The sequence below is a fragment of the Toxotes jaculatrix genome, chromosome 6, assembly GCF_017976425.1.
Source record: "Toxotes jaculatrix isolate fToxJac2 chromosome 6, fToxJac2.pri, whole genome shotgun sequence".
NCBI lineage: Eukaryota > Metazoa > Chordata > Actinopteri > Toxotidae > Toxotes > Toxotes jaculatrix.
Window position 1 is genome coordinate 15,322,346 of NC_054399.1, and position 14,113 is coordinate 15,336,458.

The 14,113-nt window shown below is 40.4% G+C and overlaps 1 protein-coding gene across 2 annotated transcripts in view; it reads right to left on the reverse strand.

The window, feature by feature from the left end:
* The window catches only part of kdm4b (lysine (K)-specific demethylase 4B), a 41,482-nt gene that overhangs the window by 19,761 nt on the left and 7,608 nt on the right, over positions 1-14,113 (reverse strand). For both annotated transcript variants that reach the window (XM_041040867.1, XM_041040866.1), the window contains exons 6-8: positions 7,515-7,564; positions 3,596-3,699; positions 1,411-1,548 (exon numbers count right to left, since the gene is read on the reverse strand). In XM_041040867.1, coding sequence (XP_040896801.1) covers positions 1,411-1,548; positions 3,596-3,699; positions 7,515-7,564 — 292 coding nt within the window. The remainder of the gene's footprint in view (positions 1-1,410; positions 1,549-3,595; positions 3,700-7,514; positions 7,565-14,113) is intronic.

Genomic DNA, 14,113 nt, shown 5'->3' on the forward strand with positions numbered 1-14,113 from the left:
AGTTTTAGAACCCATTTCAATTCTACAGTTTGTATGCCATTTTTGCCAGTCACACTCAAAGGGCTGCTGACCCTACATTCTTACACAGAATGATTCACAGTGAGGAAGCCTGAATGGGTTCAGCATTTTGCCAGAGAACGTACAGCATGACTATTGCTGAGCCTGAATTTAAGCAGAACTGGTAACGGGACAATCTTTGTAACCACTATGCTACCACACCAACCCAAGAGAATGAAAATGTCTGTGTAAGAGAGGGAGTGAGTGCCGCGCTGTTGATTTGTCGACTCGCATTAGCAGTGCAGAGTGGACCACTCTTCTTTATCTGACTGAGACAAGTGTAGTGGAGATGCTCCCTTGAGCACTGGGTGTAGCAGAGGGGGAGACTGCTCGAGCCCGGACTACTGGTTCTTAAATTACAACTGGCCACACGGGTAAAGTAGGAAGGTCGAAAATGAGAAAGAGGGAGAGGGGAGGGAGATGTACTTCTGCAAACTGGCACCTCATAAATCTGACATGCAGCCAAGTAAAGAGAAAGCAGTGAAAAGGGCCACACACACACTAACACTCACACTCAAAGAAAGAGAGGGGGAACTGAACAGGAAAATTAAGTGGAATGTATTGAAAAGAGACAAGGGGGGGAGATTCTTCCAGGGGACATTGTAGTTGGGCTCCCGTCCACAACCAACCCATGCCCTGTCAATTTCATGCTTAGCAGCCCACAGGCAAAGAAGCAGTTTGCGTCAATGGAAGGATGCGAGGGTATGGTTAGTGTCGGTAACAGATGGTGTGCAGAAGAGAACCAGACGCTGCTTTTATATTTCGATATGATCTATTACTTCATCCCTTTAGAGAACCAAGTTGCTGCTGAATCACACATCTGATCAAATCTCCTCAAGTAGAGAGTCTACATTCTGCTGCAGAGTGTTTGTATCATGATGACGGTATTCGTTGAGTTTTTGTTGAAAGGTTTCCATATGTTTTCTTTAACTTCAAAATTTCACCTTGTTTTACTGACACCACTGATGCTATTAGTTTACTGACAAACTGCCAGAATTTGAGGAAATATTTAAATATCCAAGTTGTTCCCAATTAATTTGCTATTTCCACATCCAAGATGGTATTCTGCAGCACAGTGCCCACATTGCCACAAGCAGGCCTACATTCCCTAACTTGTGACTTCAGGCAGTTCTCCCTCTATACTTTTTTGGATAATTCCAAAGGAGCTCAAAACACAAAGGTTTTCTATTTCCCATAAATTGAGACTCCAGATATACAAGTATGCCTTTCACTTAAATGTCCAGTTTTTACAACATAGATTTTAACACTGTGGTCAGAGGTTTCTCTTGGCTACAGTGACATAATCTCATTGCTACAGAAATGAACATAGACATTAAGTTTGCCTAATCTTACCTGGGTGGCCATCTTGCCGTAGTCTACCCATCGCAAGGTGGCAAAGTTTGTCGACTCTGCACAGTTGAAGCCATGGTTGAAGCCGGCATGGTAACCATAAGGGAAGGTGATCATAAACTCCCCTTCATTCTGAGTTATCTATTGACAGTGAGAGAAAAAAAACTGAAAAATTCAATTGCTTAAAATACTTGAATTGCCGTCTGTATTCTGTGAAGCTAATTCCAACTGAATCCCCATCAAATGAAGATGAAGAAAGTCCCTGGCCACATTTATGGGTCCACTGCAGCGTCAAGTCCAATAAAGACAACTATGCATCTCATAAACTAACTGGCTAAATAAAAAGTAATTAGGTCTCTCATCAAGGACGCTATTAATCTTCCTTTTAATTGGCTTGGGAGACAGCATTTCTTTCTCAAGTTTTTGTTCAGTCTTAAATATGGTCATTTTTATTGGATATTTTTTGAAAAAAAAAATTTTAGTCATTAACAGCAAAGATCAGAGGAATCCTTCTTACACAGAGTCCAGAGCACACAGAGTCATTTTTTGGTTTTGTTTAAGCTGATTTCACTTTAAAGAAATTGTAATTAAAACTGAGTTAATTGTGTTGAATCTCTTTTCCAGAGCTTTTACTAAGTGGCCATCTTGCATAGCTTCTAAATGCTGTCATTCAGACTTTTCACCCTCACTCACACATTCCACTTTGCTTTATTGCTTTTGATTTGCCCAATTATTATTTGCAGCTGTGACTCCCAATCTTCTGATCAACAAAAAAATCAGATATAATTCTAAAATATACACTATTATTACTCACAATCTCACATACACAAAAGTGGCCAGTGAAGATAAACAGAGAGTTCGGCTCCTCACTAACAACTTTTTTCTAATCTTTTCTGACTTGCAAGCAAAATTAATTTAGCCTAACATGACTGCTGCTGAGTGTCGAGCGTCTTCCTGTGAGTTCTGTGTTATTCTGAGAATGTTTAAAAATGTAAAGTTAAGCACATTCTTTTTTAATGTGTTGCCCCAAAACCTAAGCCCTCTATGTATGGCTGTGGATCTCAGCTTCTTTGTGAAGCCTGGATCCAGGCAATCAAGAGACACATCAAGCCAGACAAGGTGACAGGCATGAGGGGAGAAACAGGGGTAGAGGCTGAGAGCGGGATACAAACTTCCTCAACTAAAGGCAGAGGTTCAGATATCAAAAGTCCCTCTTTGCTCTTGCACGAATGCAAGAAGACGGTTTTATTTTTACACATGAATCGAGAGAGGTACTGTAGGTGTGAAGTAACATCTTCACTGTGATAATGACGTCCTGAAGGGAGAGTGAAAAGATAAATGGGGAGGGTGCAGGGAAACCCTCGGCTGACAGTGGGGAACTTTGTATGCCTGCTCGGTGCCAATTTTTTTTTCTTCAATCTTCCATGAATTTTTGCTCTGTGAGGTTTTATGTTGTCTACTTAATAGAATAAACAGTAAGATGAAAAAAAGCCAATTGCTTTTCTATGACAGACACAAGAAGATCATTACTCATACTGGATTATTACTATAGCCTGTGGCAGTTGTAGTGTTTGTGTTGCAGCTGAGCCACTAACTTCCCATGAGTTGTAATACATTGTTCAAAAGGATCCCATTTCTTCTTTGATTTATGCAAGAACCATTTATCCTACCAGAGAATATCAGGTATGGAATACGTAATGTCAGTTCCTCTTTCAACCATTAAATATTTCAAGCTCCTATATTATTTTATTATCAATGGCATTGTCAATCAATGTGTGGAATCACAATCATCACTTTCGCCATTATGTAAATGTAGTCTATCTAATATAAGTGTGTGTAAATGTTACTGGGAAGATGTAGATATGTGCATGGGGAGCACTGGAATCAGTTGGGGTACACTTGTAATTACTGAAAAAGTAATGTAAGTACTGTTCAGTTAAACATGAGTCAGCAGTGAAGAGTGTGGGGAGAACATTTAATGTTGAATGTATAAACCCATTTTAAGGCCGGAAAATGGCTCTACCTTTGTGCACGCATCACAACTACCATCTAATGTTGGGGAAAGTGAAAATGCAGAGGCTTCCAACTATAACACAAACAACACCACCTCTACTAAGACCAGAACAAAATTTACTTTCTCAAGGTGACCAATTAAATTCTACTGCATCATTGACTAGTTGCAGCTCACCCTGTCAAACGGAATGCTGTATTTCTTCAGGATGGAAGGAGATATCAGTGTCATCTTGTGGCGAAGGAAGGCGTCACAGCCTTGGGAACTGCCAGGGAAGAAGCCTGCAGAGGGTCACAGAGAGCGCATTGCATTCAGGACATTTTACTGACAATCCACATACTCAGTCTATCAGAGAAACTCAAGTTATCTGATAAAAACATTAATGATTATACCAATACCAGACGCATAGGCAAAGAAAGCATGGTAGCACATCAACGAATGTAGGTTGTAATGCATGACTTAATCACCAGCAAATATTGTTTATCAAACAAACAGTGTGCTTCAACTCAAACTGCAGACTTGTTCCTAAAAGCCTGTAATTATAATAATAATTTTCTCATAATAACATAACAGTTTCCTCGTGTCATGATATCCAGCCCTGTGGTTGCTGCCTGTCAACTGACACAAGTTTGTCTGTGACAAGTAAACTTCAGATGAAATGGCAGCTAAACAGACAAACACCGCAGAGATCCTATATGTATGATAGGTGTTATAGATGCAACTAATGTATACTGCAGGCATTATCACTAATCTACACCTATAGTTTTTTCTAACAATTTAACAGAGCAAATCATTAATCACTCATTCTGCTGTCAAAAGCTATGAAGCCCCAATCACATATCTAAAGTCTACGATACTTTCTAAAAACTCAGTTACATGGTGTACAATCACTATTCAGATTTCTGCAGAACCTTTATTTTAGTTCATATGTGGTTATTTCCATATATGTAATGGATTTTTTTTTCAATGTATGAGATTTGAAATGTTTTTAATTTAGGATATAAGAAAGCTGTTGATATGATGCTGCTCTAAGAAAAAAATTGGTAGTTTTGGAATAGGGTTTAACTAGCAGGTAAATATGTGAGGAATATTAGATTTAAAAAGTATTGCCAATTAAACAGGTTTCTCCAGGATAACTGCAGCTGTGTTTACTGATTACTGTTAATCCCACAACCTGGAAAAGGAAATCTGGCTTTTCATTGACATGGGCGTAAATTAATTTACTGCCTAAAGTGTGGAATAATCACATTACGGCAGTGCATATAAATGCATTGTTTGTGTGCCTCCAGGTTGGATTTCAGGGGGAATCTGATGGATTGCATTATGGCACAAAGAAAGACTACAGCACAAAACTGAAACCAGGTGCTGTCACTTCCAAAAATCGTTATCCCATTCAGCACAACCAAAGAGTAACCTTTTGCCGGAAGAAGGTTGGCTTTGCAGTGAAAGAACTGCAAGAAGCAGCTGCACTAAAATTGAAAGACAGAGGCTACCAGTTGTCTTAAGTCTTATTTGTTTACTGTGTAATTAGTCCAAAGAACAATATAATGAGGTCTAAAACTGCTGTGCTTTAATTGTTGATGGCTCTGTTGCCAAAGCCACTAAAATTCTGCAGTCATAATACTTTACAAGACCACTGAAATTGTGCATTGTGCAAATGTGTGATTGCACCTTTTATTTTGATCTGCAAAAACACCGTTACACAACTGCCGAAACTTGGCAATGTTATCTTTTGGGATACAAAACAACCCCACTTCCTTAAAAACACAGACTGCTTTGAGATCATAATATATCCCTCTGACATTTAGGGTTTTCAAAGCTCCAACACTCTCTCTAAAACAAAGGCTCACTTTAGCTCTTGGAGACAGAGAAAGTCAGATGGCCTCAGCATAATCAAAGCAAGAGTTTCTCATCCATTGCTCACTCTCCCACTCTTTACTGTCTAAACCCGCCGGTGCCTAAAAGGGGGGTTCATCCAAGTCTCCACCCAGTTAAACTTTAATATGACTGACAGTATAATTGGCATTCATTTCATCCTTCATTTTCACTGCATTGTTTCAGCCTCTGTTCTACCCTACAAAGCAAGAGAGGGAGAGAGGGCCTCTATTCTCTTGTCGTCTACTTGCTTGTTGGAGCTGATAAAGGTGAATAATGTGCCGACACAGCCTGGGTATTAATCCCCATTAAAATGCAGCTGGCTCTCTGTGGTCTCCGTGGGGTAATATTAACTTAAAGGCTTCATTCTGTCCTTTTGAGTTTGAAAATTAAGTTCCTGCCTCCAACCTTGCACCCTCCCCTTCCAATTCCCCCACCCCAAAAAGTCTGAAGCATTGACTGAAATAATGCGGAAATGAGGAGTGATAAGAGCAACGGCTGTCGCTGTGTCAAATGTTTGGAGAGGAGTTTTCAAGTAACAAGACCATTGTCCCAGCCCCATTAGGCATTCCTACTACACTCATAACTGTCTTTTTAGGACCTCGTAAACAGTTGGCTGCCTGTGCTGACGATGGCTTTGATAGGTCATTGGGTGCTTGTTAAATAACGTTGGCACTGCTTTCCTCCCACTGCCAGCTGCTTAGATAAGAGAGGAAGGCTGCAATGTGACTGTGACTGAAAGCTGAATGCCAGCATGAAGAATGATGAAAAATGCAACTATGTGTATTTTAAGGTTTGAGTTTGATAGCATTTTATCACAACTGAGATTCTAGTATTGAATTTACCTTTCAAATCTGAACACTTCCAACTTCAGTGTTGTTTTTCCCTTTGAAAAGCCTGCTTGTCTGTCACATACTGTGCATTACATATTCCCGCCACTCTGGTATAAAAGGAGGATAGCAAGTGACAAAAGCTATGCATTGGCGATTATTGATTTCAGCTATTCACACCTACAAGGACAAGCAGTGTGTCTATCTAATTTAGTTTGGAGTGGACAACACTACCTCATCCTCCCCACATCTTCTACCTCACTCTGAACAACATGAGGTACACAAGGTGATCTTCATTGATCACAGCAGGGAACAGAAGGAGAAGAACATGGGTGGAAGAAAGGAAAGGGAGAGAAGCAAGGAGACATCTCGTGTCGGAGAGAGAGGGGCAGATGGTTGATGAAACACTTAAGATAGAATGACTAAAAACTATCTCACTTCAGACCCCATTTATCTGAGTCAGGCAAGATTTTCAAAAGCTGATATAAACCCCTTATGCCAGAACCATCTCTAGCCATAACATTCAGCAAAGCATGCAATGTTCAAGTAAAACAGGGATGAAGTCAGACACACGTTAAAACTGGTTCTGATTAATCTAATTTTGTCAAAATCTGCAATCTACTTGAGTTGTTACACATATGAAGAACACATAGCATGAAGCAGCAGCCAATGTTTGTTCCTCGGCACTGTAAGCAATCGATCAACGCACAGTAGGGGCCACCATTTTGATTGGACTTCGTTGTAGGGGCTTTGTAGATTTCGTCCTCTTTCTAAAGAACAGACAGTTAATGTTGCTGCTTCAGCTCAGCCACTCTGTCCTCCAAATTCAGCATCTACAAGTGACTGCACATGCTAAATGCTTCAAGCTGCTCTTCCTTCTCGAGCTCCATTTCAGTACAGCCAGGTGACAAAGAAATCTATGTTTTTCTGTGTGGTGAGAAAGCGGGATATAAAAGTCTCTCATCCGCTGAATACATGCAAAACATTTCTTCACAGCATGTACCACACTGTCTACTGTGAGGACCACTGTGTAAGCCTGACAAGAAACAACAGAAAGGGTTGGTTATTGTGAGTGGTAAAGGATTCCTAACAGTGTTGTGCATGTTGTGCTTAAGGGGAATGACACAGGGTGTAGCTGAGACCTGGTAGTTTACTTTCTGTTCTACTGTGCAAGGGAGAACAGGTAAGTTTGCTTTGGGTGTGTGCTAGTGTATATTCTGTGCATGTGTACCATGTGTACAATTTCACTGTGTGTGCTGAACAGTCTGAAGCACTTTCCCCTTCATTTAACATGCATTACAGACAAACACAAAGCCAAGGCAGGGTATAAAGAGGTGAAATAAACAAGGCAAAAGCAAAGGATTTTAACTGAAAACATCCTCATTCCTCACCTTGTGCCAGCCTCTCCAGCCTCTTGCCGTGCTCAGGTGGGACGGCATACCTACAGACAGAGGGGGTAAAACGGTGATCAGTTTAGTGAAAGGCTGGCCTATTACTAAGACGGGCTGTTTTGTTACCAGCACAAAAATTTACATTTAAAGCAACATCAAAATGCTGATGATTGACAAGCCAACATTTGTCATGTTACAAGTAAAACAGATGTAAAAATGGAAGCTGTAGGCCTATCAGATTATGACTGGGCTGCCTTCTTGAAATTCAACTTATCATGAAAGCACTATTTTCTTTGACAACTTCAAAAGGTACTGAACAAAGCAGAAGCTGTACTAAGCAGTACTACAGTAGAGTCTTCCCATAAAGGTGGAGGCAACACAATAGTATATAAAGTCAATGCAATGTTGCAAATAGACACAAAGTCATGCTAGGTGTGCAGGTTGAGGCAGAGACGCGACCGTACAAGTGCACAACACTGCACCTTCAGCAAAACATCTGCAGGTTATGACTCAACACAGTCAATCAGAAGTGAAAAGAAATCAAAGGAAAATAGCAAGACAGGGAAAACACAGAGAAATGAGAGAACAAGAAAGGAGTCTGTTAAGTTTTGAGATCAGTCACAGTCTGAGCTGTCACAAAGACATCCTCCAAAGACACATGACCATGTGTACATTACTAGTTGGCTACACCGGATGTCTGTACAGTTGGTACAGTGGCTGTCTGGAGGCAGAAAAAACCACCACAGCAATACAATTTTTTCAGCAGTAAAACTTGCACAAATCTTGAGGGTAAATATCTCTGAATATACCTTAAGAAATAAAGCTGATACAATAATATGAATCACAAAAAGCTGCCTGACATAATAACCTTTCCAGATGCTTAAAACAAGTTATATTTTGAAGGGAAGAATAAAGAAAAACAGCAAGGGTGGTGGAAAAGATGAAATGATCGGTGAAGGGCGGGACCAGACATAATGACTGTTTTGGGAGTGCTGGATTATTTCACAGCCCTCAGCACTTACCATTTTAAGAAATCAAATTACCCATGCCGCACACCTCACCACCCCCTCCCACCCTTTCTCGTTTACACATGCACACATGATGCAAACCAATCACTATTCTTGTCACTGTTTGGAGGGTCTGGGGAGTGAGGGGGGGACAGAAAGGGGTTTGCCATATTGCTTTGATCTGTTACACTGTTTTGATCTACTCTAGCATATCCTTTTTTGACTTCTGCTACTCTTCCTTTTTTTTACTATCCAAATTAGCAGTTATGAGTGCCTCTTTGTATGTTTTGTAGTGTTTCATTGTTTTTCCTCCTTCCACTTTGCTTATGTTTTACTGATGCGGTACAAATACGGTAGCCCTGCGGCCCTGGTTCTGTATTGATCTACAGGTAGAGCAAGGTGCTAACATTACCAAGAAGTCAAAGTGTTTGCACTGTTAAAACAGGTAGGCACTGTAAAGTCTGTATCATTATACCAAATATCAGATGCTACATTTAGAAATCGCGTTTATTTGTATGAGCCAGCAAAGCTCAAATCTAATCCGTTCATTTGTGAAGTTATTACGGTGCTTTTTATTACTGCAATTATTTTCTCCGGGTTGCTTAATCCTCCAGAGACCTCAGGCAATGAACTATGGATGAAAAAAAAAGCTTACACCTCTCCTTTCTTACTGAAACCCCAACAACCACATGGATGTTTGAAACAGAGGGGGAAACAGAAGGAGGGAATTAGAAAGAAAAAACAAAGATGGAATGATGTTATGAGTGAACAACATGGAAGGAGAAACAGAAAAAGAGTGAGCAAGAGCACAAGAGAGAGAGATAAAAAATAATAAACACAGAAAATGAAAGACTGTGGATTTCACACAGGGGAACCAAGACATGGTGCCACACTGCCACCTGTAGACAAAAGGTTAGAACTTCAGAGAGTTGCAGCATCCTTCAATGTTTTATTATTGTAGCCTGAATTTACACAACTATCCAACATCAGAAGCTCTTGACCAGAGTCCTTAATGCCTTTTAGAAGCATGCCAGTGATGCAATGAACACATGTACTGGAAATTTAGGCTGTTAACTCAGAACTGTAACTGGTCTATTTTACTGAATAAATATACAGTTAGCTAACCTCTGTGGCTTTAAGGCCATAATCTTTCTCAATGTGAGAGCATAATTTCAATTTGTGCACTGTGCACTTGAACACAATGGGTAGCAAGAGCCAACAAGAGAAATGACTGTTGGTAGTTTACTTCTCATGAGTCCCAGTATGACCAGATGGAGAATTGACTTGTCTCTACATGCATCACTGAGCCTTATTTACCTTTTGATACTGTACGTTTGCAACTACCTTAGCAACATACTGTACCTTATCAACAGCCATCAACTACACCATGAAGGTAAAACAAGGTGGATGTTAGGTCATGTGTGTTACAGCGTTTGTGCTTAGATAGTCTGAACATTTCATGGAAATAACTCTGTGTTAGAGATTAAACTGAGACGGATCTTCTCATCTCCCTCAGTTAGACAGCAAATAAGCACATTTTCTAAAACGTTAAAGTATTCCTTTAAAGGTGTTTTTGTCCTTGGGGAGCATCACACTGCGGTTTTCTGTGTAAATGTGCTCGAATTTCAGAGCAGCCCGCGCCTGAGAACATCCCTCAGATGATCCCTTCCATCCCAGCATCAAACTAAACAAATCAGCCGATCAGCGTGTCTCCTCCTGTTCCCTCCCTCCTAAGGCCGCGGTTGCCATGGCAGCAACACGTCTGTCACTCCGGAAGCAGAGAGAGAGAAAAACATACAAATAAAACAACACACAGCAAATGAAGGCTTGAACTTTTTCCGCGTCTCTGAGGAAGAGTATGATTTATCCATAGTGAGACAGCACTCCTAGCAGGTGAAATTAAGATGCTTAGACAGCATGAAGAGCTGCACTGTGTGTGTTAGTATGTTTTCACCTTCAATGACATACTAAGTATTTGGGCAATCTCCATACTCAGTGTCTTCTAGTTCAAGGTCATTTCTATTAAGAACAGTGACTACTGCTGCACTAAAAATGTGGCAATAAGTTTCTCCAGTTTAACTTGTGATTTATTAGAAACTTATTAAATAGGCCACAACTGTCTTTACAAACACCATAAGTTCAGTTTAAATGCTGGGTGGCCACGTCTCCCAGATCACAGATGGAAGGTGTTTTTTAATGCTTTGCAGATCAGACAGCACACTGGGACTCTCTGCTGTAACAGAAGCTAGGAGATTAAAACCAAACAGAATGTTTGGTCTGATATTGTACTTTATTCTTCTAATCAAAAACTGACCAAATAATGCCAAGTATTTTCAACAATCCCCTCTATTTCTGTACTGCAACAATCACTGGATCAAATATTAGTAACATTTTTTCCTAGTGGTCTGCATAGGTCCACGTGGAAAACTCTATACTTTTTGTTCAGATCAGAGAGTCTTAATAAAAACGAAATAGAGCAGCTATGGGACCTGTAAAGGCTGTCAATTACTGCAAAAATCGAAGTCAAAGACAAGAATATCCCGCCCAACATCCAAACTGCAGTCACAACTCAACTAATGCCATATGCAGATCTCCAACTCTCCATTTCTCTCCTCTGGGGAAAAAAAACTGTCAAATGAGAATGGTTCAAAACCGCTGGACTACAGAGGAGGTTGAGGGCTGATGGATTCATAATTAACACCTCCCTTCCATGGAAGGTGCAGCAGGGCTACACTTCAAAATATTCCTTTCAGTTCTCTTTCGTCAGCCTTTCCCTGCCTTTCCCTCACAGGCTAATCTTTTATCTGACAGCAGATCTACCGGTGTCTGCTGGAGTAGAGGGATGACGGAGAGAGTTTCAGCAATAAAAATAGAGAGAGAGAGAGAATGATGGAGGGATAAAGACAGGGAGAGAGTGACTGAATGCTAAGACTGACATCTTTTACACATCCACCTGTGTGTGTGTGTGTTTATGGTGGGGTCTTACTTTGATGGGGGCAGACTTGCATTTCACTAACGGCTGCACCGTGAGAGTAGTGGAAGAGAAAGTGTCTGTGTGTGTGTTTTAAAGGGGCATGGTCTGTTTAACAGCCTGTAATTACCCCATCACACACAAGTGTAAAACGGAAAATGATTCAATTTCAGAGGGATGAAGGTGGAAAGGCTTGGTAAGCACTGAGAGTGAGAGAGAGAGTGACAGAGTGACAGAGAGAGAACAAAATGAAATGACAGAATTAGACAAAGGCAAGGAAAGCGAGGAAAAAAAGAAGAGCACATGTTTAATGGAGAAAATGGATGGTGTGCATCCATCCATCTGGGAGTTAATTAGTCTTAAATGACAGAGTTGACAGTAAGGTCAGGTCTGCATTGGAGTATAAAGAGGAAGAAAGCAATAAAAGAAGTAAAAAAGTTGGAATGCATGGATGTGTTGGAAAACTGCAGAATAGGCAGATATACTTTAAAAAGCCTTATAGGAAGAGTGACATGTACACACGTATGCAAATATTAGTTACTTAATGGAAATTCTGATTGATATATTCAAAAGACTTGATTTGTTTTTCTCTTGCATCCTTAATTATCATACAATGGTGGCCTGTTGTGCACATCAAAACACCTGCACCTACTGCTTTCTGTGCAATACTATACAATGAGAGAGTCTTCAAATGCATGCTCTAGCAACTGATGTGCAACAAAATGCTTCTGGGCTTGAGTACTTCCTCTGTCTGTATGGTGCATCTAATGTGCTGGGTGACACAATATGAAGGTGTTGAATTTAGAATTAAGAAAGTAAAGGGAAAGTTGTTTGGTGGAGGAGTTAAAGTTTAGACTCCCTGCCCCGTCACTTTTACCTACATTGCCCAAAATCACAAATTTGCCTTAAGAAGTTGTACTCTTAAGAAGAAGAGATGCTCCAACAGAATTTCTTGCAATTACTTTACTTAGCCTTTTGTCAAGAGACCTTCTACAAGGCTTCAAAATCTCTGGTTCAAATCTAGCAGGAACCTCTCTCTCTGTGTCTCTCCCACATTTCCTGTCATCTCCCTACTTTCTCTAAAATAAAAGGCACAATATGTCCAAACAAAATATTTTAAAAAAAGGAGAGAAACCTACAAAATGTGAAATCTGCAATAGAAAAGGTCTGCCAAGGCACTGGTTCCCCTTAAAAGAGTACCCCTGCAATTTAGTATTGCACTACCGCAACATCATCAGACTCCATTCTCCCTTCAATATACTCAACATATGTGCTTCCAGAACCATACTAATGTTGGTCACATGCATCTGTCCTGTATGTCTTTGACTCAAACCATGTAACAAAGATGTCAATGAGCGAGACAGTAACACTCAACTCCCTTGCCATTTTGCACTGCATCATCTAAACATCTGACGAGACTGGGGGCTGGATACCAACTGTGGCCATCCAGGCTTAAAAATAATGCAGGCATAAAACCTGTAATGTAGTCTATGAGCATGGCACTGCCACCACTGTGCTTAGCCTGTTGGAACACCAGACTGAAAATCACATCTTGATGAATGACATTTTTATCTACACACACACACACACACAGACAGTGAGTTGTAATGATACATTGCCACTCTCAGTGAGAGGTGTGAAAACGAGACAGGTAGATGATTTTAATGAGATCACATCACAGAGAGCAGGAAATGGTACCACACACACACATACACCGTACACCACTCCAGGAGGAGGACAGGAGAGGGGGAAAGGTGGAAGGGAAGCATACTGTGACAAAAATGAAGACAGGTGAGAGAGCAAACAGAGAAGGGAAGCTTGGAAACACACACACACACACACACACACACACACACACACACACACACACACACACACACAGAGGTAATACTGTATTTCTGAAACTGAGGCTGGGTTGGCTCTGCTCACCACCTGCCATGCCAAAGATAAAAAAAAAAAAACACTGAGGGAACACACACACACATTCACACAAGAGAAAATCAAAGGGCAGAAAAGGAAAAGAAAAAGAAAAAGTATTTTTCTTCAGGACAGGGGTGAGTGACAGAAGGACAAAATGAAAGGTGATAATGATGCACAGAGTAGAAAGCCAGCAAGCAAAATAACAGCTCAAATCACTGCAACTACCTATACTGTACACCAGCTGCTACAAATGGTTTCAGAAAATGTTCTGTGAATTCACAAAAGCTGAAGCTGAAGTTATGACAGCTCCCGACACTGGTATGAATCAGGTCATGATGTACTGTTTTTCCTCTGTTCAACATCCTTTCTAAGATTTAGTGCACAAGTTTGAGAACAAATTATACTGATCAAAGGAGAAAGAACAACAAGAAATGGTGGAAGAAGAGATGAACAAAACTGAATTCTAGTGGTATTCATGAAACATTTGTCTTGATAACTGAAGGTCAAAACACAACTGTAAACCAAACAGACGTTGTGTACGATCAAATATCTCAATAAAGGAGCCTTCAGATGGTTAAATAACCAATGAGAGGCCCCAATATTGTACCAGAGTATGCTCAAAAAAACAGCCAAATATAAAGTTTTCTGTTCCAGAAACACAAGTCTAAAACAAGAATATAAGAACTGTGAAGTGGGTAGTT